The 26,691-nt window shown below is 37.4% G+C and overlaps 1 protein-coding gene across 3 annotated transcripts in view; it reads right to left on the reverse strand.

Moving 5' to 3' along the window:
- SHTN1 (shootin 1) overlaps nucleotides 1–26,691 on the reverse strand; it is a 115,723-nt gene that overhangs the window by 46,579 nt on the left and 42,453 nt on the right. For 2 of the 3 annotated variants that reach the window (XM_053583833.1, XM_053583831.1), the window contains exons 5-11: nucleotides 22,265–22,433; nucleotides 20,155–20,252; nucleotides 18,121–18,202; nucleotides 14,450–14,544; nucleotides 8,940–9,086; nucleotides 5,251–5,404; nucleotides 3,564–3,663 (exon numbers count right to left, since the gene is read on the reverse strand). In XM_053583833.1, coding sequence (XP_053439808.1) covers nucleotides 3,564–3,663; nucleotides 5,251–5,404; nucleotides 8,940–9,086; nucleotides 14,450–14,544; nucleotides 18,121–18,202; nucleotides 20,155–20,252; nucleotides 22,265–22,433 — 845 coding nt within the window. The remainder of the gene's footprint in view (nucleotides 1–3,563; nucleotides 3,664–5,250; nucleotides 5,405–8,939; nucleotides 9,087–14,449; nucleotides 14,545–18,120; nucleotides 18,203–20,154; nucleotides 20,253–22,264; nucleotides 22,434–26,691) is intronic. The other variant, XM_053583832.1, reaches the window with a different exon arrangement.

The following is a 26,691-nucleotide window of genomic DNA, read 5'->3' on the forward strand; positions in this document are numbered from 1 at the left end:
CCACAATGGAATTAAACTATTTTTATAAAGGTCAAGGATTATTATATGAAACAAACACATTTTATTCCAGAAGTTGCAAGGAATGAAATAATGTAAACTTTATTTGCTCATTTTTACATCCCGTCAACTCAACACCATATTCAATATGGACTTGATAGTACTCTGTGGTAGGGTGGGCTTGAGAGGGTTCTCACTAACCAGAAGCCTTCCCTTACCTCTCACTACACTCCTACAACAACCCTACCAATGCAGCTCAGAGGAAATTTTGGAGTATGCATTACTGTACATAAAGATGACAAGCAGAACTTTTTTGTACTGCTCAGAGTATTTGTATACATATATTTACACATATGAAAAGTATGTGTTTATCAATGTAGACCACCAGTAGATAACAGAAAAAACTGTTAGCTTAAAATATTCTGAGTTGAAGTATAAGTTGGAGATAGATGGTGCCCAGAGAAAAATGATCTATAATATTAAAAAACAACCCACCAGTCAAGATGGGGCTTAGATTATAGAGAGAACAGATTGGGTAAGGGTCACAGGTCAGATGGAAGAGCAGACCAAGGCGTCTGGGACCCATAATCCAAACCTCTGGTTATCACCACCCCATTTGACTGCCACATTAACTGAATGGATAAAGGCTTCAAGCAAGTACCACCCAGAATTTTTAACTTGAAGTTCTTTAAGATGTGTTCTTGGCCACTGTGGTGGTTATGCCGTGTGTCACCCTGACTTGGAGTGCCCAGATACTTGATCAATTACTTATCCTGGATGTTTCCAGACGGTGTTGTGAATGACATTGACATTTGAAGACTAGAATAAAACAAAAAGGCTGACCATCCCTCAAATAAGGGCAAATTCCTCTTGCCTGAATGCCTTTAACCTGGGATACTGGTTTTTTTCTTGCTTTCAAACTTTAACTAAACTTTTTTTCTTGCTTTCAAACTTTAACTAAAACATCACCACTTCCTAGGTCTTCAGCACCTGCTGGCCTTTGGAATGGAACTACACCACAGGTTCTCCTGGTTCTCAGAGTGAAACAACACATTCTACTTCTGGGTGTTCAGTTTGCCAGCTCTCCCTACACATCTTGGGACTTGTTAGCCTCCATAATAACATAACCCGATTGCAATTGCTTATAACAGATCTGTATTTATATCTATACACACACACACACAAACACACCCTGCTGGTTCAGTTTCTCTGCAAACCCTCATACTGCTTCCTTCCCTCACGGAACAAGCCTACCCAGGACCTGCCTTACTCCTCTTTCCTCTCTCCTACCTACTCTATAGGTCAAATGACCGGGAAGAGGAAAAGCAGTAAAGCCACAGCCCTAATCCTCCCCATCCCCTTTCATTTTTATTCTGATGTTTTATTCTACAGGAACTAAAACAACTAGAGGGTTCAAAAATCTACTGAAACTCAATACATACGTAAGTATATTTCTGTCACCAAAAAGTACTCTTCATCCAAAAAAATAAATAAAAAAAAAACCTTTCCTAAAAAATTATGTTCTATACTAAAGTCATCTTAAAATAGAATATACAATTAAATGCATAATATTTAATAAACATTGTCTTGAAAGAGCTTTTTATAAAAGAGTTTATACTGGAGATGTACCTAGTTCTAAACCCAAATTCATTCCTCAGTATGTATAACTGTGAAGTTCTCTTTGGGGAAAAAATTCTATTTAGGTTATACTTTACTTTTCATTCTAGGGCCTCTCAACATTTCTCAGAATAAAATTAAAGGCCAACAGCAAGATTGTAATTGCTTTTTAACAGTTCTCTCTCTTCTTAGACAAAGGTGACCTTTCTTATCAGCTCAAAATTCTAAACCTTAGAGAAAGATCAAAGTCATGAATTTCCAATTTTAAATGTCAAATCCAGAATATCTCCTACAGATTTAGCTACCCAGGAAAGAAGGAATTTAAAATACCTCAAATTCTTTCAATTGACTCTTGGATCTATCACGTGTAAAAATTATTTTGCCTTAACTACTTCAATGGCTTCAAGTAGATTATGTCATATCCTACTCAGTAAGGAAAACTAATGAGAATCTTTGTAAAAGGCAAAGTCCCATTTTCATAGTCATGTGGGAGGAACACACTACACATTCACTTTAGATGGATCAGCAAAGGTACAAAGTATGAATAAATGGCCTCTCTGTGTGAAAGGATTAAAGATTAAACAAATTACATGAGTTAATGAAAGCTAAAAAACCTAGCTCAAGTTCTTAAATGCCATTTATTCAAGAATAAATTACACAAAAGCCGCTAACATCATGGCATGAGGAGGTAGGTAAGTTGTCACCATGGCAAGGAGGGTGTATTATGCAATTCTGGGTGGTGGCAGGTAGAACCACAAAGAAAGCAAAATTTGACTCTAGATCTCCTAGCGTGTATTGTGCTCAAGTCAGCTATCAATACCATCAAGTCACCTGAGGCTTCAGAAAAAGTGAATTTCTGTCTGTATATAATTTCCTATCACTAGAATTTAAACATAATTCATTTTCCTTATGGAAAACTCCTCTCTCAGCATATTAAAGGTTTAAAGATAATGTTAGCAATAAAAATAATTATCTTAATTTACTATTAGTTATTAACAATTAATATATTTAAGTTTTAGTTGGTACTTCTATTTTAAAAATAATTGAGCAAACTAGAGCCTTTCAAATTGAAATTGGTGTGAGAAAAAGATAAACATATTCCAAAGAAGCTCAATAAAATTTTAAAACTAGTGTATCTAAAATAAAAAAAATAATACTTAGTTCCTGGGGTTTGAAACATCCACATCTATCTTAACATCACAAGGCCATAAGAATTTCTTTGCCAGATGTTTTATTCCCCTAAAAAAAGGGGAATATCCTAGACTTTAAAAAATTTTTCAAGAGAAATGCCATACTTTCTATGGCCTCTCTAATGATGTAGAATTATTTCTCATTACTAGGTATCTACCCAGAAAGGAAAAAAAAAAACAAAAAAACATTTACCATAAGGACATTTACACTCGAATGTTTATAGCAGCTCAAATCACAATAGTAAAGATGTGCAAACAACCCAAGTACACATCAAAAACGCACGAATGGATTAATAAACTGTGGTATATGTATACCATGGAATAGTATTCAGCCATAAAAACGATGGGAGACTTTATATCTTTTTGTATTTACCTGGATGGAGTTGAAGAACATTCTCTTTAGTAAAGTATCACAAGAGTGGAAAAGCAAGCATCCCATGTACTTAGTACTAATTTGAAACTAGTAGATGAACAACTACAGGCCCACCAAGAGGAAAAACACAATTAAATTCCAGAAAGAAGAGGGGAAGGGGCTCAGTAAGTGCCCAGCTAATGGGTACAACATAAGAGCATATGGCACAACTCCTGGGTGAAGGTCTTTAGTACGACTTGGACTTTTCCTAACAAACACAATGTAATCTAACTGTATGTGCCCTAATATTAATCTGAAATTAAAAAAAAAAGGTTGGGGGGGGGAAGGATCCCACGAACACATTAACATGACGTCTGATGCAGAGCCGTCCTCCTGGGTGTGCTTACCGGATAGGATTGGGAGGTGGTGGGGGCAGCGGTGGTGGCGGAGGAGGTGGTGGAGGTACTGAATTCTCAGACTGGTTCACTCGTTTCTGGAGCTCATCAACTGCATGGAGAGCAAGCATTCAGAAGAGAAGTGAAGTAAGTAACTGCACACTGTTTGTACAAGTGAAAGCAAAAACTTTCTCGAAGCCAAGTTCTTATTAAAGCCAAATTAGAAATGTCAACATGAAAACGCAAAACTTTTTAAACATTTTAATGTAAAAGAGGCCTCCCATCTGTTAAACTATTACCATCTTTTTCCTGTATATACAACTTCAGAAATGAAAAAAATAACAAAACAATGGCTGACTGGTGGGAAGAAAGCACAGAGTAGGTAGAAGAAATAGTTGTTAACAACGAAGTACGCTACTCGAACACTAAGAAATTGTTAATACTTGACTTTAAAAGTGTAGAATTTTAAAGATAACGTTTAGTAATACAGCATACTTCTCTTTCCTGTTTCATTTCCTTCAAAAACTGTAAATACTAGAGTCCTTGATTTTAACCAGACTCAGATACCTAAATGTCTGTAATTCAGAAACTTTTGCTCTTCTGATGCATATTTTAGAAATAAAACTTATTCATTCAATTCATACAAGTCATTAATGAAGGATTTTATTTGACATGCCTGTATCTCCCTCTCCAAAGGGAATGTGAGTTCTTTGAAGACAAAGGGCATGGTGTCTTTTCTTCTGCATTTTATATTTACCCTAGAGTAGGGTGGGGTACACACCCAGTTGATTCTAAATAAAACACACTCAAAATTGAATCTCAAATACCTCCAATGTTGGCCTCCTCCACTCATTTTAAAGATGGCTTTCGCCACAAGGCTACTCTGATATTCACTAATAAAAAAATGGATTTCTTAACTTTGAGTCAATGTTTTAAAAATTGTAATTGGTTTTCATTGTGGATTAGAAAGCACTGAATGTTTTCATAAGGAAAGAAGGCTACATGGTTCTGCTGCACAGATTTCAAAATTCTAGTATAAAATTAACCAAAAATATCTAAAGTGACTATTGTAGCTGGTATAAAAGGAAGGTACCTGCCTCCTGAAATTACCTAGCTTCCAACAGAGACTTATGCACATGCAGTTATGTAATTCACATACTCCTGTTAAGCCTTCTGGAAGTAAATGAACGAATCTTTTGATGTAAGTATTCCCTGGTGTTTGAAGAGTTTTTCCATTTAATGTCTATATTGGTGTCCATTTCATTGTTCAACATGATATAGGAAATATAATTTCATGTGCATAATTAGACACCAAAGAGGAAAGGTAGTATTAAAAAAGTTTTATTACCTTAACAAATGCACTCTAAAATGGACAACATGAGGTACTTAACAAACACTCATCTTGGAAGCTCTAAAAAATGTTGAAATGTTTGGTCCTCCCAGGTTAAGGTTAATTCTGTATGTGAGGTTCACAGAGACCTTTAAGTCCAAAAGAAAGCTGAAATATTTGTGAATCATCTGATCACAGCAGCTGTCCAAGTGAATTGCAATTATTAGAAAGGAAGGAATTTAAACCTAAATCTTGCTATTTCTACAGCATTCAGTAAACGTTCTTTCTAGACTGACTATATGCTAGGTTTCACACTGGGCATCCGTAAGTCACAGATTAATAACACAGGAGTCTATTTAGTGATTTTACCTGAGTGCTTTAAATTTCTGGATTTCTCTTCAGAATTCTGGTATTTCAACTCTAATTCCTTTTTGTCTTCTTCTAGAAGTTCCAGCTGCTGTTTGAGGTTGTGTATCTCTTTGTGGAGTGTTTCATTTTCTAGTTGCTCATTCAATTCTTTGACCTGTAAGTTATAAACAAAATCTTATGGGGTGATAGTCTTTCCTTTATCAAGGAAAAGGGAAAAATAAATGCAAATTTCCCTTTCATACTTCGTAGCAAAGAGATTCCATCTTTAAAACCACACAAATTCTAGATAAAGATAATACCTTAAATTATCATCACCTCTTTGATTTTAATACAAGTCTACTATCGAGTTTTGAACCAGATAGTTTAATCTTTAAATGCAAGATACAAAAGTAACATAATAAAATTCATTTAAAACAGATTAATGCTTTTGTACCCATTTTAAAAAGAAAAATTCAGGTAGTATTTTAAATGAAGCCTGGAAGAACAATTTGGTAACAAGTATCAAAAAACCTTCCCAATTTAAAGCAAGAAACAATAAAAATCCTCAAAGAAAACATAGGAAAAACACTGGAAGATATCGTCCTGGGGAAAGACTTTAATGAAGAAGACTGCCATGGAAATTGCAACAACAACAAAAATAAACAAATGCAACTTAACTAAACTGAAAAGCTTCTGTACAGCGAAGGAGACAACAACCAAAGCCAATAGACAACCTACACAATGGGAAAGGATATTTGCATATTTTGAATCAGACAAAAGCTTGATAAGTAGGATCTATAGAGAATTCAAATTAATCCACATGAAAAGAGCCAACAATCCCATATAACAACCGGCAAGAGACATGAATAGAACCTTCTCTAATGAAGACAGACAAATGGCTAACAAACACATGAAAAAATGTTCATCATCCCTAATTATTAGAGAAATGCAAATCAAAACCACCCTGAGATACCATTTAACCCCAGCGAGAATGGCCCACATCACAAAATCTCAAAACTCCAGAAGTTGGCGTGGATGTGGAGAGAAGGGAACACTTTTACACGGCTGGTGGGACTGCAAACTAATACAACCTTTCTGGAAGGAAGTATGGAGAAACCTCAAAGCACTCAAGCTAGACCTCCCATTTGATCCTGCAATCCCATTACTGGGCATCTACCCAGAAGGAAAAAAATCCTTTTATCATAAGGACATTTGCACTAGACTGTTTATCGCAGCTCAGTTTACAATCACCAAAATGTGGAAACAGCCAACCCAGGAATGGATTAACATTTCATTCTATCTAATCTTTAGCCTCTCTATCCCTACCCTACCCCTACAGGGTATATGTGGTATATGTACACCATGGAATACTATTCAGTCATTAAAAAGGATGGAGACTTTACATCCTTTGTATTAACCTGGATGGAAGTAGAACACATTATCCTTAGTAAAGCGTCACAAGAATATGAGGACAATTAATGACCTAGTACACGGTGGGGGGTGGGGAAGGGGAGAGCAAAGAGAGGAAAGGAGGGAGGGGGTGGGGTCTCGGTGTGTGACACACCTTTTGGGGGCAAGACACAATTGTAAGATGGACTTTATCTAACAAACGCAATCAGTGTAACCTGGTTTCTTATACCCTCAATGAATCCCCAAGAATAACAAACAAACAAACAAACAAAAAACCCTTCCCAAAATGGAGGAGGAAATCCCCTTAATTCAGTAATATCACTTTTAGGGATTTGTTTTTAAAAATACTCAGACAAGGACCCAGAGTGGTGGCTCTTGTCTGTTATCGCATCACTTGGAAGGCTAAGGTGGGAGGATCACTTGAGGCCAGGAGGTCAAGACAAGCCTGGGCAACCCAGTGAGCCCCCATCTCCAGAAAGAATATGAAAAATTAGCTGGGCATGGTAGTATAAACCTGTGGTCCCAGCTATGTGCGGACCAACTCTCTTTACATTTTTTAATAAATATCTTGTAAATAAAGGTACAGTTAGCTACAATTTCCCATTGTCCCCATGCATGGTGACTTTGGGGACACCCTGTATTTTTAACTTATGATGAGTTTATTAGGATATAACCCCATTGTAAATCAAGGAGCAAAAAAAAAAAATCCAAAATAACTATATATTACAGAGTATAACAGTTTTAGAAGTAATTACTGCCATAATTTCATTCTATCTAATCTTCAGCGTCTCTATCCCTGCCCTACCCATACAGGGTATATGCACACAATCTAATCCTATACCTCACTTCAATTCAGTAGGTTCTAGGCAAGAATTATTTCCTAAATGATTTAACTGCAGGTAGTTGGACCTCTCAGAACCAAAAGTTAAATTCTAGCTTAAGCTAAAAAACAAAAAAAACCTTCTTTTTTCTACTCTATTTGAAAAGGTAATCCTTGTACTGCACAGGGGAACAAAAACAAGGAAAGAACGAAAGAAATTCTTTCCTTGTCCCTCTCACCCTGTTTCTCAGTCCTCTTTCCCAGCTCTACACATACACCAACACATCTTGAGAAAAAAATCAAATCAACTCAACCTCACCAACTTCGTAAAAACTTCAGAACTTCCAAGGATTAAACGTCAATAATGCTGCTCACAGAGACTTCAAACAGCAGCTAACAGCCTTTCCTTCCCAAAGGAGGCACATGGTAAGCAGTATAAATATTGATGTAATTTTTCTTAAGTGGTTTCTTTAGTTTGTAAGTCTTTGTTCCGCCTCTTCACCTCTCCTCTCCCACCTCCTCTCACCTACCACGATGACTATGGTTTCTGCCTAGCACAGAGGTAGGCCGTGTCTGCTAGAATAGCTCCACTCATACAAATTGAAATAACCACTTAAGAAGTCTTTAAACATACACATTTGTGCAAGTTTACAAAGTCAGACATTTTCTCTAAGGAAACAATTACTACTAACATAGACTTTCTTTTACTCCCTCTTTTCGACTTCCGACAAGCTCTTTGACACTAATACAGCCTCTTAGTATGTGTAGTCTCCTTAAAACACAATATCTCAAAAAAAAAAATATTCTAGACTCTGCATTATCAAAGCTATTTTTTCAGTCATATCTCTTTCCTTTGCTTCTTCTGAGCCTTCCAGGGGTCCTCAAACTTTTTAAACAGGGGGCCAGTTCACTGTCCCTCAGACCGTTGGAGGGCCAGACTACAGTTTAAAAAAAAAAACAAACTATGAACAAATTCCTATGCACACTGCACATATCTTATTTTGAAGTAAAAAAACTAAACGGGACAAAAAACAATCATATCACCGCATGTGGCCCGCAGGCTGTAGTTTGAGGACCCCTGCTTTGGACAGTCTAATGATCACCTATTTATTAACAGTGTGCTATAAATTTTAGTTTAAAAATAAATTAAGTTCTTTGGGTATTTTTTCCTAAAAGGTTATTGGAAGGACTTAGTAACTAAGGCAAAATACAGAACTATAAATGACTATACTGACTTCTCTCATTTTTTAAATATACAGTAGAACCTCTGTAAGTTGACCACCCAAGGGACTGTAACAAACTGATCAAAACACAGACGTGGTCAGCATAAGGAAATAGTTCTACTGTACAGACAGTCTATGAAAATTAGGTCCACTTAAGGAGGTAGTCCATGTGAGAGGTGATCAACTACGGAGGTTCTACTGCATATATAAGAGAGTGTGTGTGTGTGTATCTAAGCCTCCAGAAGAAAATCTGTTACCTTTTGCTGATGCTGAATTCTCTCTTCTTCAAGGAGCTGGGTAAGTTTTGCATTTTCATCTAAAGCTTTCAAAAGCTGCTGGTCAGGGACAGAGCTCTGTAGCAGAAGGTGACTTTGTCTCTTTAGCTTGTTTTGTTCAATGAACATCTGCAAAAGTTCATTACAGAAATATATATACCAATCCATCCCTCATACCTCCTCAACTACGACTTCATCAAAAGGAAAGCACATACTTTCATTAAAATGTTAATTTATGAATTGCATTAACAGTTTTAGAAGTGGCGATTGCTACAGTTTCATTCCTAACTTTTAGACAATCTCCAGCACCTTTACTCCTGTGACCAACAACAGGGGTGTGTATATACACATATATGTGTCTATATATACATATATATACACACACATATATATAATTTAGTACTACATTTCAATTTTAGCAATTTTATTATTGCTTAAAAATGCATTAATACTGACAGCAATAGCTACTATTTATCAATAACTCACCTTATGTATTCTATTAAATATTTTACATATATGCATTATTTTCATCCTCACGTCAATTCTATGAGTTAGGTGTTTCCACTCTGAATAGGTAAATTTACTAAACATTGTGTGACAGATATGGTAGCAATCATTTTACATTAATTTATTATCTTATCCTTAGAGTAACACTGTCAAGTAGTTTTTTTTTTTTTTTTTTTTTTGTAGAGACAGAGTCTCACCTTTTTGCCCTCGGTAGAGTACCGTGGCCTCACACAGCTCACAGCAACCTCCAACTCCTGGGCTTAGGTGATTCTCTTGCCTCAGCCTCCCGAGTAGCTGGGACTACAGGCGCCTACCACAACGCCCGGCTATTTTTTGGTTGCAGTTTGGCTGGGGCCGGGTTTGAACCCGCCACCCTCGGCATATGGGGCTGGCGCCTTACCGACTGAGCCACAGGCGCCGCCCCAAGTAGTTTTATCTCATTTTACTGACAGGGTAAATGAAGCTCGGAGGGGTCGATCAACTTTGCCAAGAACAAACATGTAGTAAGACCAGGATTTAAACTAGTATCTGTCTCATTTATATGCCCAGGCTCTTAACTATCTGTCTACTGTCCTCCACTACTTATTAGGCCTAATGTTGTATTTTAAACCAGTTAGTTTATCACCAGTGATGAAAGGAGTTAACAGTAAAAGGGTAAAGGGGAGAAAAGAGACAGTATACTAATATTTATGGACCACTTTATGAGCAATTTACATACAGAGGGTGCCAAAAAGGTATACATCTTAAGAAAGGAAAAAACTGCTACATTTTAATATTCAAGTCGCATTTGACTTCTGCAATTACAAACATGCTCAATGTGATTGTATTCATCTTTTGTTACCAGTACGTACTGAGTGTTACAAATTTAACACAGTGTTTTCCTTTCTTAAAATGTGTATATACTGGGGTGGCACCTGTGGCTCAGTGGGTAGGGCGCCGGCCCCATATGCTGAGGGTGATGGGTTCAAACCCGGCCCGGCCAAACTGCAACAAAAAAATAGCCCGGCATTGTGGCGGGAGCCTATAGTCCCAGCTACTTGGGAGGCTGAGGCAGGAGAATCGCCTAAACTCAGGAGTTGGAGGTTGCTGGGAGCTGTGATGCCACAGCACTCTCCCAGGGTGACAAAGTGAGACTCTGTCTCTACAAAAAAAAAACAAAAAACAAAAATGTGTATACACTTTTTTGGCATCATCTGTATATTAATCATCTCATCCTAGCAATGTTACAGGACTGAAAATAACATCATTTTCTATTCACCTATTTTTTCTATCTTTATCATTCTTTCCAAGTTGGCCAATGGGTGATTCTAAGCATGAAATGTTTTATGAACTCTGAAATCAGGCCCATTTTTAGTAAAGCTTCACATTTTCAGATTCTTAACAGCATTCAAAAATTTACATTGTAACTTAATTGTTAAGATCTGTACTATAAAACAACTTGCTATAACCCATGTATTAATTTGTTTAACAACCTCGTTCATCACATTAACAGAAAAAGTCAGCAAAGAACTCATGATAAAAATAGTTTCTATCAACTTCCACACGGAAAGACCATAGCTTTGATGATTTATACTTGCGGTCCCCAACTCCCAGGGCCATGGACTGGTACCTGACAATGCCCTGTTAGGAACCGGCCCACATAGCAGGAAGTGAGTGGCAGGGGGCAGGTGAGTGAAACATCACCTGTATTTACAGCCACTCTGTACCACACCCTTCACTGCCTGAGCTCCACCTCTTGGCTGGCTGGGTCTCTTGCTGGCATCTTAGAAAGTACCAGAGGGAGCCTAGATGAAAGGCCTGCACAGAGCAGCTGACACATGCTTCCCCAGTTGTCTGGCAAGTGAGGCCTTGCACCAGGTGTGCTCAGAGGCCAAGAGCAGGCAGAGAGGGAGCGGACACTGGAGGGGTTGGGGGGGTCGGACCAGGGGCAGGAACTCAGTAGTAAAACAAAGTAGAGCCCAAGCCGGCCATTGACGCAAGGGGACTGAATTACTCTCCTGAGCCGCCTCTCTGCGCTCTGCTTCTCTCTCAAGAAAAGAGGAGTGATCCCCTGTCTACATGGCCCTCAGGAAAACTTGTTTAATTTTATGTAATTGTAAATTATATTAACTTTGTTATCTTTGAGAAAAAAGAGCAAAGATGTGACATCAAATCTTAGGCATGGGAATACTGCGAATTTATTTTGTGAAATCCATGAACAGTGGCTTTAGAAGGGAAAAAATCTACATAGAAATGAATTTCCTTTAAATAAAATGGTAACTTGAAAAAAGTACTCATTAGACTACCCTTTCTAAACTTTTAAGATACAGAAATTAAAAATCATACATAACTCCTTTTCTAAAAATGTACTTCAAAATAATTCAGTCACCAAATACTAACAAATTTGTTTTTTAGGTAGAGTAAGAACTCATTAGTTAGTTATGAAGTTGGTCTCTTACCAAACAAATACTACTACAACTATCAGAATTTCCGAGAAATTGCATCTTTCTGAAGAATGAGGAATAAATCTTATGTTGTTAGTATATAATTCATTCTTTCCAAAATAACACTGAAACAAGTTGTTGGGGGGGGGGGGAAGAATTGATTAGATAATAGTCTCATAGTAAACTGGGAATAGATGTTGAACAAGGGATCTATAAATTTAAAAAGAAAAGAAAGAACTATACTAAATAGCAAGAAAAATATATTTGCAAAGTATAAAAACATCTCTCATTCAAAACTTCCATGTAGTTATGAAGACAACTGACTATTTTCTTCTTATTGAGGGGGATTGTTTTGGGGGATTTTGTTTTTTAAATGAACTAAGAGGAGGTGGGGAGAAACTTTTAATTTTCACTTTACACATTTGACAATTGTTTCTGTCTTTTTACAAGGTACATATATTCCTTTTGTAATTAAAAATATAAAGTGAATTAACTTTAAAATTCGATTTCTAAATCCCTAGACTGGAAGTTCCCAAGAGGGGAGAGCTCACACTTGCTCTCTTCCCCGTTAGACTGCCAGTGTCAACACGGTGCCTGGTGCAATAGGATGTCTGCTGAATTCACTAAGGAACAACATGCAAAAGAGTGGGAACCTCCTATTAAACCAAGTTGTGTCTTTTTTTTTTTTTTGAGACAGAGTCTTATTTTGTCGTCCTCAGTAGAGTGCCATAGCATCATAGCTCACAGCAACCTCCAACTCTGGAGCTTCTCTTGCCTCAGCCTCCCAAGTAGGTGGGAGTACAGGCGCCTGCCACAACACCCAGCTATTTTTGGGTTGCAGTTGCCATTGTTGTTTGGCAGGCCCAGGCTGGATTCAAACCCGCCAGCTCCGGTGTATGTGGCTGGCGCCCTTAGCCGCTGAGCTACAGGCACCGAACCTAAGTCGTGTCTTTCAACACTAGTCATCTGTTGAAAACCTAAGAATCTGTTAACCATGTAAAAAGGAAAATATACTCATCCCAACCTAGCACTATTTAAACAATTTTTTTTCTTCTTACTATTATGTAGACTGAATCTTTATTGAGCTCAATGGCAAATATGTATGCTACAACTAACATAAGCACCATAATCTTTCTCCCTTCACACTTCTACCTCACCTCCTCATTCTGTCTGGGTTAACATTCAACATCACCGTTTCCAGCAACCGCTGAGGCTGAAGACCATGTGAATGGCAGAGTAAATCACTCACTTTCTTCCTCTGACTGCAACCTTGCCTCTTCCACCCATCTTCTCTGCTACTGCACGACCTTCAAGTTTTTCTCTGAGCTGCTTTGTATTCTAACATCATTGTACAAACAACAGATGGAAAACTGAAAATGTCTTGAAATGAGACCCTGACATTAGGGTCAAAACCAACAAACCTTTTCAGTTTTGCAATAAAGGAATCTTCATATTATCTCAGCCTTTCACTATTTATTTAGTTTCATTATTTATATTGCAGGAGCTTTTTCCAGAGGACTCACTTCAGTTCTTTTTCCTTTCTTCTAAGTAATAAGAGAATAATATTTATTCACCTTTCATTAAACTCTGTGAGTAAAATGAATTATAATATTTCAAATCAGATCTACTTGGCCTAAACCTTTGGTAGAGTTCATTGCTAGCACAGCAACAGTCAAGCATAGAAAGACTCCCCCCGCAAAACTATCATCCAATTTGCAAATGTCATTCCCATAATGCCACGCTTTGTCTTTCTTCTATGCCTTGGATATTTCTACCTAGGACTGTTTTACATTTCCTTAGCTTTCCTTCAACCCACTGTATGCACACAAATTCAAAATACCTATCCAGGATAGAGATCTCATTGCAGATCAGCTCCATTCCCCACAGCCATGCAATACCCAAGACCGCACGTCAACAAAGTAAGCCAGAACAAGAGAAGCCCAAGCCCATCTCTAACACTGAGAGGAGAATCATTATACTGGTGAAAGGCTGAGATAACAGATGTACAACATGGCAATGTTCCACAGGCAGTGGAAGAATCAACTTGCACAATGAGAGCACAGTACAACAGCTGAAGAGAAAGACTGATATCATCATTCTGTTATCTGAGACGGCATACGGAGATCTGAAAGTGATGTGAAGCATACAGACATCCTGTACTCTAGCTGGACTTCCCACTGCAATTCCTAAATGCAATTCCTTGGCCACTGCATAGTTTGCAGAATACTCTTTGAAGATTGTACCATTTGATTGTAAAATCCACTTGGTTAGGTTTGCAGCATCACCCATTTTACAGATGGTAAAAGGGAAGCCCCAAGAACCTCAGAGACAGCACTGAGGTCATACAACCCGTAACTGATAGGACCAAAACGTGAACGTAGATCTTCAGACAGCGAGTTCAGTGAACTTGATACTATTCTATATCTACCTCCCTAACCAGATGATCCTCGATTCAAACAGGTAAGGTTCTTATTCAACCTCAAAAATTTTAGTGGTATGTCCTCTTCAAGGTCCCCTTCAAAAACAAAAATAAAACACTAGGTCTCTATGAGATACACCCACCTCTTGTGCAAACGACTCTGCTTTCTTTCGGAGGTCCTTCTCCAGCTCCAGGTTTTCTTGCATCTCCTCATACTCTTCTACAGCTAATATGGACACTTAGGATGAGGAAAAAAAAAACGGACAATATGCCACACTAATTATCAGAAATACGGATAAAACCCATGTTGGAAAGACTCTTCATACAGGCACCATTATCCACTCCTTGTTGGCATATAAACTGATAAAACCTTTTTGGAGGGTAACTTGGCAATGTGAATAAAAAGTGTAAAACTACCCATACCCTTTGACTCAGTAACTCCACTTCAAGGCATGTACGAGGTCCAATAATTAAGTCTGTGAACGCCTCCCAGAAATAGTGCTATAAACCTCATGGCTGAGTATCTGAAGTACTCCCCCAGTGAGAAGCTATGTACTGACGCCAGCACCTAGTCCACCCTTCAGAGCAATTTGGAACTCTTTCTGGAATGGCCCCAACAGGGCTATTGTCAAAGGGGGTCGGACAATTAAATTCACAAACTTATCTTAGAAAAAGTCTTAATACCTCACTGCTGATTATCACTATGGCGGCCGTCTGGGACTTATCTTAGAAAAAGTCTTAATACTTCACTGCTGATTGTCACTATGGTGGCCGTCTGGGACGTGCTCCCCTTTGGAAGCTGCACACTGACGCCGACACCCAGTCTATTCTTGCAAGTACTCTGAAGTATTCCCCTTGGCCATCTGGTGGCTGCAGTGATATTCAGCAATGAGATATGTAGCATTTTTTCTAGGATGAATTCACCCATTTAATTGTGTCAGACTTTGTGTACGGACAGCTCTGATGGTCACTGCAGAAAAAAGAGTTCCCAAATTGTTTTGAAGGGTGGACTAGGCACTGACATCAGCACACAGCTTCCCAAGAGGAGCACCTAAAAGGTGACCACAGTCATATTCAGCAATGAGGTGCTTAAGTAGCATTTTTTCTAGGGCGAATTTGTGAACTTAATTGTCAAACCTTTGTCTATCTAAGTGCAACTCTGGTACATGTGCACCAGGAAATATGTATAACAATTTTCACAATAGTATGACTTGGAATAGCAAAAAACTAGAAATGACTCAAATTTCTACCACTAGAATAGTGGATGAATGAATTTTGATAGAGTCCCCTAATGGAATATTATACCGCACTGAAAATAAACATAACACAACTATGCCCTCAGTCACACAAAAAGTTGCAGGTTATATGCAAAATGCTTCCATTTATATAAAGTTCAAAAACACAAAGTTAAACAATGTACTGTTTAGGGATACTTAGCAAACATACTTGGCAAAACCACAAATAAAACAAAGGAAAAGATAAAAAGCAGACAGGACTGCCCATGAGTTTGTGAGGTACCACTAGGCTTAGGGAGATTTCTCTTCCTGGCATTCTCTGTGTCTTCCATATATATTATAAACATTTAACAAAAAATTACATATATATAATATTTTCAAAGATTAGGAAAAACATTCAGTAGAAATTCCATAGTTGATCACCTCCCTAAGGTGACCTAATTTTCACAGACTGGACATGCACCACATGTACATATCAGAACAGTCGGCCTCATTCCTTACTTTGACCACCTCCCTATGTTGACCAGTTTGTTACAGTCCCTTGGGTGGTCAACTTACAGAGGTTCTACCGTACACTAAAATGTTAGTAGTGCTTATCTCTGGATAATAAAGGTTGAGATTTTTCCTACATGAACCTAAATTTTCCACCAAAACATATTACCTGAATAAAAAGGAAAAAAATATATACATGTGTGTATATACACGTAAGTTGTTTTTAAGTGTTCTCCATGTTTACAAAGAAGAGAAACGATCTTAGATCCATTAAGGCCCAAAGAATCAGAGCTTTGTACTGAAGAATTACCATAGGACAGAAACCTTTAAGAGGAAGGTCCCATCAAATGAAACCAACATCAATTCTATGCTACTTTTGTTTAATAATGATATTGACAGGACAGAGGGAATGAAGACACTATTAGAAATTAGGAGCCACGCAGGTAGACAGCACATTGTCCACCTGCTTTTGGTGGGGTACCACGATCCTGAGCTGAGTCATATCACTAAAATCTTTAGAAAGCCTCACTTAATGGCTGCTTTCACGCGCTGTTCCGCCAGGACACTTCAATCCTAACTGAGTAAGGACTGGTTTGCTATGTAATGACATAGAATTTCAAACACTGTACTCTGTAAATCTACTGCCTCCTCAGAAGAAAGACTAATAGTCTTACTCAAGCAAAGCAATGTAAGTGGTGATCTGTGGTGTGAATTATAGCTCCCTGATAGCTAAATGATTTTCAAACCTATTTTAAAAAGAAATTTCATGAAGAAAACAGAGACAGCTATGACTACTTGAAGGCCTAGAAAGATAATTGACCTTCTTTTCTTTGTTCAGAACACTATAATAAAAAGTGAATTTTCACATATCTTAGCCCTTCTGACTTGAATTCTGAAAGAAATTAGGTGGGTCCTTTTCATGTATTTATTTACAGAATCGCTCTTCTTAGATAGGGGGCTCTCTGAAGGCAAGAGCCATGTGATTCACCTTCGCAGAATGCTCTGTTTCTAGAACAGTGCAGCAAGTCTCAAAATTCTTCAACATCATTTTTATCTTGAAATACAGAAAGAGCTGGAGAAAAGTTACCATCTAGTGTACCTCCCACACTTAACTACAAGGTCCTTTATTTACTCAAAAATCCTTTCAGTTGACGAATGATGACAAAAATGAGAGCTACAACCAAGAGCAAGGTGGAAGGCCCTGGGTTTGCAATATTTCCTGTTAGTGCTACAGCTTCTGAAGTAGGAAAGAGAGTGACTGCAGGAAAAAAGGAGAACAAAAAGTACAGTACGTCCCCTCTCTTAATTCCTTTACAGAACTGCATTTGGGGAGCATCGCTTCCTTGTCCTAAAGTCGGAGGCATAAGAAACTGCTCCACTGAGACGTGATGCTACTTTACAGCAAGGATTATAAGGTCATTGTCGACCAAATTATACAGAATTTTCTCTGGAAAAAGACGTTAGAGACGTTTCCTACTTACCAGGAGACCAGGTCTACTTCCCTGAATCATTAGGTTTGTTCCATGTGATTCATTTAAATGATCAAGAATGTCCATTGCACTGGCAGCTAGACAGCTCAGAGTCAGATTTCAGACACACAAGCAGGAAATGTGCAAGACCTCAGAGCAAGGACACACTGTGTACATCAGTCGAACTCTACTCTCCCGTTAGCCCCTTTTTCCACATCTTCTTAATTTAAAATTTCATCATATTACGTTGTAGACTTTATGAAAATATCCAAATCTCACTTGGATTGAGCTTTACTAAGTAACCTATCAAATATATAAACACCGAGGGGCCAAACACCAAATTGGCCACACTCCCAGGATATACGTAGGATAGAAGTAGGATCTACGTTTGCAGTTTCAAAATGAAGGGGTTCCTAGTTCCTCAACTGAAATCACTTTTAGATGCCCCCAGACTCTAAGTTGGGTAATAAAATAACAGGAAAGTGAGAGACTTGCTGCTAGGAAAACACAATGTTAGGGAAAGGTTTTGTTTGTGAGAAGCTTTAGGTGAGGCACAGGTGTAAAATGGCACAAAACAAATTACTAATGTAATTGAGAAAAAAGACTGGAAAGACATACCTCTATTGCATTTTTCTAAGACTTTTCTCTGTTCAAGAACTTCTGAATTTAAAACAGCATTTTCTTGTTTAACTTTATTTACCTAAAAATGTGAGATTTTAAGGGAAGAAAATACTCAGAATTGTAATATAGGACATACGGCAATGTGTGATACTCAAATTGCTGTTCAACTTTCAACATGAAATTACCACTTAAAGCTGAAATTGGCTTTACTATGTTAAGGCTTTTATTAAAGCTGTCTAATTTTAAAGTTTCAAAGATAGCTACTTAACTTAGTATGCACACGCAGCATAGAACTTATTTACATATTCTAATTGGCATTGCTCCCTAAACATGATAGATAGTATTCTAGCGATGCGACGTAAATGATTCATATTCTTAATGCAAAAATCCATCTAGAGATCACACACAAAATACACAATGATTGAGTCAGAAATTCAACACTCAATTTGTTACTCACTTTGAATTCTATGACTTTTGGCTTAGGTAAAACACATGTGAACTTTTAAAATAAAACACACTTTAAACTGTTGACCTTTGGCTTAAATTAAATACATATGAAAATATTCTCACAAAAAGTTTGATTTCTGAAATAACTTTTGATGTCTATCAATAGGAGAACACCTAGTTAAAAAAAGAAAAAAGACAAAGCTACACTCTTTGAGGTGGGTAAATCTAAAATACATTATACTGAATTTATAAAAAGGTGCAGTTATACAGTTTAAAATTACTCAAAATACTACCTATTGTCGTAAACAGGTAAATACATGCATTGGGATGATAAGCACCAAGTGCAAAATAGTGGTTCTTTAGAAAAACTGGGCAGGGAATGAGGAGTATGCAATTGGGGAAGGGTATACCAATCATCCTGGATGTACATTATTTTGCTCTTTATACCTTTTTAAATATCAAAAATAGTTATAAATAAATAACTTCTGAATTGTCTTCTACCAACACCTGTTATTGGAAGGACAGAAGATCATCCGTGAATAGTCACAACTGAGAAACAGAGCACGTCAGAACGTTTCCTGTCTCTCCTATCGCTATATTCAGGAAACAAACTAAGGTAACAGCCCTCAAAGTGGCTCTGAACCCTTCAGCACCTCCAGAGAGGCTGTGAACTGGTTCTCTTCATATAAAGCTTATTTGGGATTTTGGTTTAAATTAATAACTGGTACACACGGCCCAACAATAAAGTCCCTTCTAGAATACCATCTCATCTTTCTTCCCATTCATTACAATGTTTTGCTACAACAGGCAACATCAGCTGGAGCTGGGAAGTTGGTGGGCACTGCTTCCCAGCTTTATTACATCATGGCCTTCAAGAAAACAACAATGTATGTTTGGGAACTAAGGTAACTAGCTCACTGAAGAAATCAATACCTTGGCAAACTAGTAAGCTATCTGAGGGTTATCAAGGTGCTGTATGTAGCACATTGGTTGGGAGGCTCTGGGCTATCCAAGAGCCTATCTACGACCACAGACCCAAGTTAAGTCAAGTTTGTGAAGGCAGATCCTTAAAGCCTCATGTAAATAAAAGGCAATTATGTGGTCTTGATCTTAAGACAGTTCAAAAGGGAAAAGACAGATTCTCTAATTAAGCACCTGTATGCATTCTACTGTCTATCAAATATGCCTGTGTCAGAGGTACACAAAGGGACAGTCCATCCCAAATCAGCCAGCTACCCACTGCAGAGGCAAAACACAGTCTTTCTTTTTTGCCACCAGTAGTAAAGTGTATGACCTAAAACAGTATCTACCATTCTTACAAACTGACCTCATACAGTAAAATGTGAGGGACAACAGAGAACACATCCATGCTAGTTCAGTGTCTTATTTATTAAGCTAGACAGTAGATATGTTAACGTTCGTGATCTTTTTTTCTCTGCCTTTTCATGTCTTAGGAGATTAAAATTGGTACCTGGTTCACATGTCAGAAATTAGCTTCCAACAGCAATTTTTTAATTTAGCCAGCCAGTACCCAAATGCTTTGAAAACACTAAAGGCCTTGCCTTTCAGGCCTAAGATACATACTTCTTCAATTACTTCTACAAGTTTGCTCTTGAGATTTTCCAGTTCAATAGCTAATGTCTTCTTTTCCTCCTGAACGGATACAATTTGATCTCGAAGTTCTGTATTTATAAAGAAAAAATAAAGAAAGAGAATAAAACGATTTTTAAAAGAAGAAATCAATCTGCTCGAAAGAATTGAAAATGCCAGTCCATGTGCAGCTTATGGTCAAGGTTATTTAACAATTAGAAGGAAAATAAAGAACAAAAGGTCAATGGGAATCTCATTAGTCTGGGTGCCCCCATGCAGCCACATCATTAGTAATTCATACATTAAATGTACCAGATCTCTGCATTCTTTCAAACCCACATTTCTAGAAACTATCTGGCATTTGAGAAGTAAAAATTTTTAAGGTTTCAGCAAAGCAAATTAAGGCATTGTACTAATTTCCTTTTCATTTCATTATGGCCACGGGTGCTTGTCACAATACAATATAAACAAACAACTGGGCAGTTAATAATTTGGAGGTTTTGATTTGAAGGAAAAGATCCCGACTTTCTGCCAATTTATAGTCCTTAAACATTATTTGAAATGATTCAAAATATAACTATTGGAAAGAAGGGTTAATTCTAGTAATTTTCTCTCCAAGTTGTGGGTGTTTTGTTTTTTAATTTATTTCATATTTCTCATTATTGAAATTTAATATAAAATGTGTTACTAGAATGAAAATACTAGCAACTGGGCTGGGTATGGTAGCTCACATCTGCAATCCTAGCACTTTGGGAGGCCCAAGCCAACCTGGTAAACATAGCAAGACTCTATCTCTACCCCCCTCAAAAACAAACAAACAAAAAAAAAACCTAAACTAAAATTAGCAGAGCATTGTGGCTCACGTCTATAGTTTCAGCTACTTGGGAGGCTGAGGCAGGAGGATCACTTAAGCCCAGGGGTTTGAGGTTGCAGTGAGCTGCGATGAAGTCACTGCACTCCAGCCTGGGAGAGAAAGCAAGGCCCAGTTTCAAAACACACACACACAAAAAAAAAAAAAAAAAAAGGAAGGAAGGAAAGAAGGGAGGGAAGGAGGGACAAATTAGCTACTTTGAATACAAAGGCTTCTGGAGTTAAAGTTACTTCAAATGTTTAAAAATATACATTATTTAGCAGAGACTACTTCAATTTATATCTAGGTCTACTGTTTTACCACCTAGTTTTAACTGCTTTTAATTTCTTACCTTTTCCCAAAGGCAATGAGAAATTGCTATCTATGGGGTTATTTGTAAGTTAAACCAACGTTTCTACATGAACCCAACTTGAAGAAGTTCTCAAGGACCTATTTCTAAATCACTTTCTCTCCTAGCTGGCTAATGCAAAGAGTATATCTTGTATACTGTCAAACTTCCTCTCCATCCCTACCCACATAAATTTTATTTTGTCTTTGGTGGAGCTATTAAAGATAGCGCCTGTTAAGTCCTTTCTTCATTATACTACTTCCAACTGAAATTTTATCTACCAAACAAATATTTAAGTATTGCTTTTGACATATGTACTAAATTAAAATATTCCAATAGTTACTGGGCCTCCAACTGCTTTCCTACATCGTTAACATAAACATGTGTGTGACTAAAAGTAAGGTGCGTTTAGTAGACTTATCATCTGATCTTGTCTCACAGGACTGCTTGCGACCAGCTTATAGCTCATGGCCAGAATCAGATGGGAATTCTTAGACGGCAGAATCCAAAAAATTCAGGAAGAAATCTTCCACAAAGATTCTAACATAAAACCAAACAAAAAACGAGTGTCGCCTAATGCATGTTTTATCCATTCTTTCTGTCATTTAACAAGAATATCTTTATGAACAGTCCATATTCTTAAGGTGATAGTCTGCCTGGCTATTTCTGCCGACATACACCTTCAAAAGTGCTATTTTCCAATCAAGAAAGTAACTCATAAAGCACAAATGGGATTCTCAGCCAGGCTGTACCCTCGGCCAATTAAATTAGAATTTGGGAGAAGTAGGACCCAGGCATCAATATTTTTAAAAGTTGCCGAGTGATTCTGATGTGCAGTCAGGGCTGAGAAGCACTGTCCTTAAATGCAATAAAAAATACGCTCCATAATGAAGCAAAGAGTTCACCTTTGATTTGCTTCTGACACTGTACGGAGACACAAGACTGGGTGGCACCATCTGTGTCTGTAGTTGAATCTTCATCATCGATGTTTATCTCCTCAGTTATTACATCTGGTCCCAGCTTGGCCATGTATAACATACTGATTCTTTTCAGTGTTTTATTTTCTTTATTTAGCTAAGACGAAATATAAAAATGGTTATTTTAACAGTAGTCAAATGAGTTATCTTGGACTTTTTTAAAAAGAGACAAATTAAGTAAATTTTTGTCTTACATCATTCAGCAACATTCACAGTAGGACACAACAGCAGATTCATTAACTAAGATTTTCTTCACCCTCTTTAATATTAAATGTATTACTTTAAGTAAGACCTGATCCCTGGATCACAGTCAGCAGCAAGTAGAAATGCTAGTTATAACTGATAAGAGATATAAAAAATTAAAACAAAACATCAGTATATATTAAATAAAATTTTTACTTACAGCCATAAGTGTCTATTAAGACACTTATAATTTTAAACAAATTTTCTGTTTGATACTACACTGTCAGCGTCAATGTCTGTCTGCCTGGCACCCCCTCTTTTCTGGACACTGCCATCTTCTTCACTGTTCCACATGTTCTTATGGGAAAAGCCATGGTCCACCAAAGCACACCCATCCCTCTGGCCACAGCTAATTAGTCCAAGGGAAGAGGGAGGAGGCACATGCTCTACTTTTGTGCCTGGTAAGATTCTTTCCCTAGAAATTTGTAAACTGGAACAGAGAGATGAATTTATTTCCAGGTGTCTGAGCTGCTGGCATCCCTATTCCACTATTAAACTGAGGAAGAGAGGAAGGTAGTCTACAGCAAAGCCAGAAATGAAGCTGATATGTAAAGAAAAGCAGAGAAAAACAATGGAGAAAGCGTTTCCCAGTCCCCTCGTGAACTGCTTCTTGCTCACCTATTCTATGAGATTCTCCAATATTCCTCTCTAACAAATGCCTACATCTTTTCTTTCCTTGGTTAAACTAGTTCAAGGTGTGTTTCTGCTACTTATATGTAGAGTACTAAAAGATACAACAGAAGTTCAAGACATGCTTCTATTATCTCTTATAAAAAGAGTTCTAATCCACAGCAGAAAAAAGGAATCCTGATTTGTTAATGCACGTGTTGTTCCCTGATATAGAAATGAGAGAAATAAGTTGGTTTGTGGATTCACTCAAGTATCATCACCTTCTTCAGCTAATGTGTTTATGTCAGTAAAAATGTTAGTACAAAGCGCACATGAAGACTAAGCTTGGTCCCATGTCTACAGAAGGAAAATGTGGTTTTGCTTATGTTTTTTCTTCCTAAGACTAAAAAAAAAAAAAAAAAGGTCTTTTTTAATTTGAGCACCACATGAAAATATTTAGTAGATAATTTTCCCTAGAATAAAAAGTAAGCTATTGAAATGAAACACATTTCCTTTCCGAGAGCCACTGGCCACCAAGATTCAATAATGGATATTGAAAATAAATGAACATAATTTATTAGAAAGCTAACTACCCTTCCCTACTATACCTGACGCCAGAAAAAGATGCTTAATATGGTTTTAGTCTGCCCTTGCACTAGCATGGATACTTTACTAAAATGTATGGGTTAAACTGATAGACACAGACTGATCATTTAAGTTGTATGACCCAAAGTCATTAAATCTGCTTGTTTTGTATCTTGAAATGGGACATATTTGTAATCATATGATCCACATCTGTAATCATAATTAGGGATCCTCAGAGTTTCTCACAGGAAAGCCCAGCCCCCTTCAATCTAGGAGATCTGACTGTCATGTCAGTAACATGTAGCCTAAATGTTTACCAAGTGGTGTGGTCTAGAGAACAAGAGGTCTCCTTGACCTCTCTGGGGAATCAAGAAGACTCTCTTAGAAATGGCTATCAACCCTTCCACAGGTTCTTCCTGGGAAGAAGACTGGTAAGTTCTATCTGGGAGCCCTTTACTCCAGTCTACAGCTCCAGCTTCTTTCTCCCTATATTAGAGAATCAGGGATAAGAGATAAAGCCCATAATTCCCGAGCCCCTCTTCTTTAAAATGGACAATTTAAGTAAACACTAAGGGTTCCTGAAATCATGAATGCTACAGTGTGGCACTAGCAGCTCAAGGATCCTTCTTGTCAATTCTCAAACAATCTCATCTTTCTTGAATGTTGGAAGAAAATATCAATTTAAGAAAAAAGTGAAAAACTCAAGACTTATAATTCTTTCTCCTAATATGTAAACTAATGGTTCTCAACTCTGTACATCACAATCTCTGGAGAGCACTTTTAAAATCCCAACGCTTAGGCCCTATACTGTATCAAAATCTCTGGCAGGAAGAGTTTCCCTGGTGATTCTAATTATGTCAATACTAAGAATCACAGATGTAAAGTAATGCAATGCTTTACAATACAACCCAGGGCTGCAATAAAGTTCTGTCTCCGCCTCTACAACAAGCTTAATCTTTCTGTGTTTCAGTTTTCTCATCAGTAAAGAAAGGATAAAAATAGTCTCTACCCCACAATACAAAGATTAAATAAGACATATAAAGTGCTTAATATAGTAACTGGCATATGGTAAAACATCACTAAGTTTTACATAATAAAGAGAAGAGAAGTTTGTGTCTTTATCCTTTGGAAATCACATTTGTCTATCTTTCTTCTTCCAGAATATTCATGAAAATACTAATTTTTTCCATCTAGTGCTTAATATATTACTTCCCAGGCCACTGTCACAATAATAATTGATAACCTGATAGTTAACAGTTCTGCTCTCAAAAGAACTTAATACCCCTATCAAATCAGGTGCCAAAGTTCACTAGCTTACTACTCGATTTAACAGTTACTAGCTCCAGAAAAAAGGACACCAAAAAATTTCATAAGTCTTCTCTAAAACACCATTTTCAAACTTTGAAAGAAGAAATAAAAAGTTTGTATGTGCATATTGCTTGGACATCTTTGATAATTCTGAATTTACAAATTTTGGCTAAGAAATTTCACTACAGTTATTCATAAATTATAGGTTGAAGGCATGCTACTTGTTGTTTGGAACCCTTCCACACTACAACATGAAAAGAAATCTTGTATAACCCCACAGTAACAGAATCTACTACTGTACTCAAATTTAAATATAACTTTTATATTGAGCACAGTTTAATAAAAACTTAAAGGTATTTATGCACGTTTAAGGGCTTTGGATCATATGACTTAAATAATTGGTGTATGTATAGATATAGTATATATATTGGTGTATTTATATATATATAAATTTAATCTTTTTTTTTTTTTTCTTTTTTGAGACAGAGTCTCAAGCTGTCAACCTGGCTAGAGTGCTGTGCTGTGCAGTCACAGCTTACAGCAACCTCAAACTCTTGGGCTTAAGCAATTCTCTTGCCTCCACCTCCCAAGTAGCTGGGACTACAGGTACCTGCCACAATGTCTGGCTATTTTTGTTGTTGTTGCAGTTGTCATTGTTGTTTTAGCTGGCCCAGGGCTGGTTTGAACCCTCCAGCCTACTAAACATTATAGCAAAGTATCCACATTTTGCTTTTAAGAAAATTATGAAGTCGAACTGCATCATAAGCACTGAATTTGTCATTAATTTGATGGCAAAGATTTAGAAAAATAAGAATTACAGAAACTTTGCTGCTCAGAAAATAAAGCCTACTTTCAAAAATGACAATTTATACTTAAACCAGAATACGCTGTTACTATTATTGATCAAATGAAGCTTTCAGATTCTGAAAGATAGGAGTATTGACCAGGCACAGTGGTTCACGCCTCATGCCTATAATCCCAGCACTTTAAGGAGGCTGAGATGGGAGGATTGGTTGAGACCAGCCTGGGGAACACAGTGAGAACATAGTGGAACCCATCTCTACAAAAAAAAAATTTAAACATTAGTTGGGCATGGTCCTAGCCAGCAGAGAGGCTGAGGCAGGAAGATCACTGAGCTCAGAAGTATGAGGTTACAATGTACTATGCTCACATCACTGCATTCTACTCTGGGCAACAGAGCAAGACCCTGCTGCAAAAAAAAAAAAAAAAAAACAATAATCTTTCATGTCCAATGAGCATATCTGCAGTATCTGAATGAATTCTCATTTTTTGGCTTATTTTTTATTCCAGGCCTCAGGAGTTCATAAGACAAACTATATGTCCATGTTTTTGAAAAGGTTTTTAAAGAGTAAGCAACAGACAGCATAAATTAAAGAGCCTATTGCTTAGACTAAATTGTAAAAATGGCATTATAGATTAGGTAACACAGTGGTTCATAACCAGTGTGAATTTATTATTCATTTGGCAGCTTTTCTATATACACAAGCATAGGCCACACCCTGAGAGCCAGTGGGTCTCGGGTATTTTCAAGAAGCCAACCAGAGCCCTTGCTAGCATTTAGGGCAAGACAAGGGTAGCTCAAGGAGGTG

The sequence above is a fragment of the Nycticebus coucang genome, chromosome 3 (genome assembly GCF_027406575.1).
Source record: "Nycticebus coucang isolate mNycCou1 chromosome 3, mNycCou1.pri, whole genome shotgun sequence".
NCBI lineage: Eukaryota > Metazoa > Chordata > Mammalia > Primates > Lorisidae > Nycticebus > Nycticebus coucang.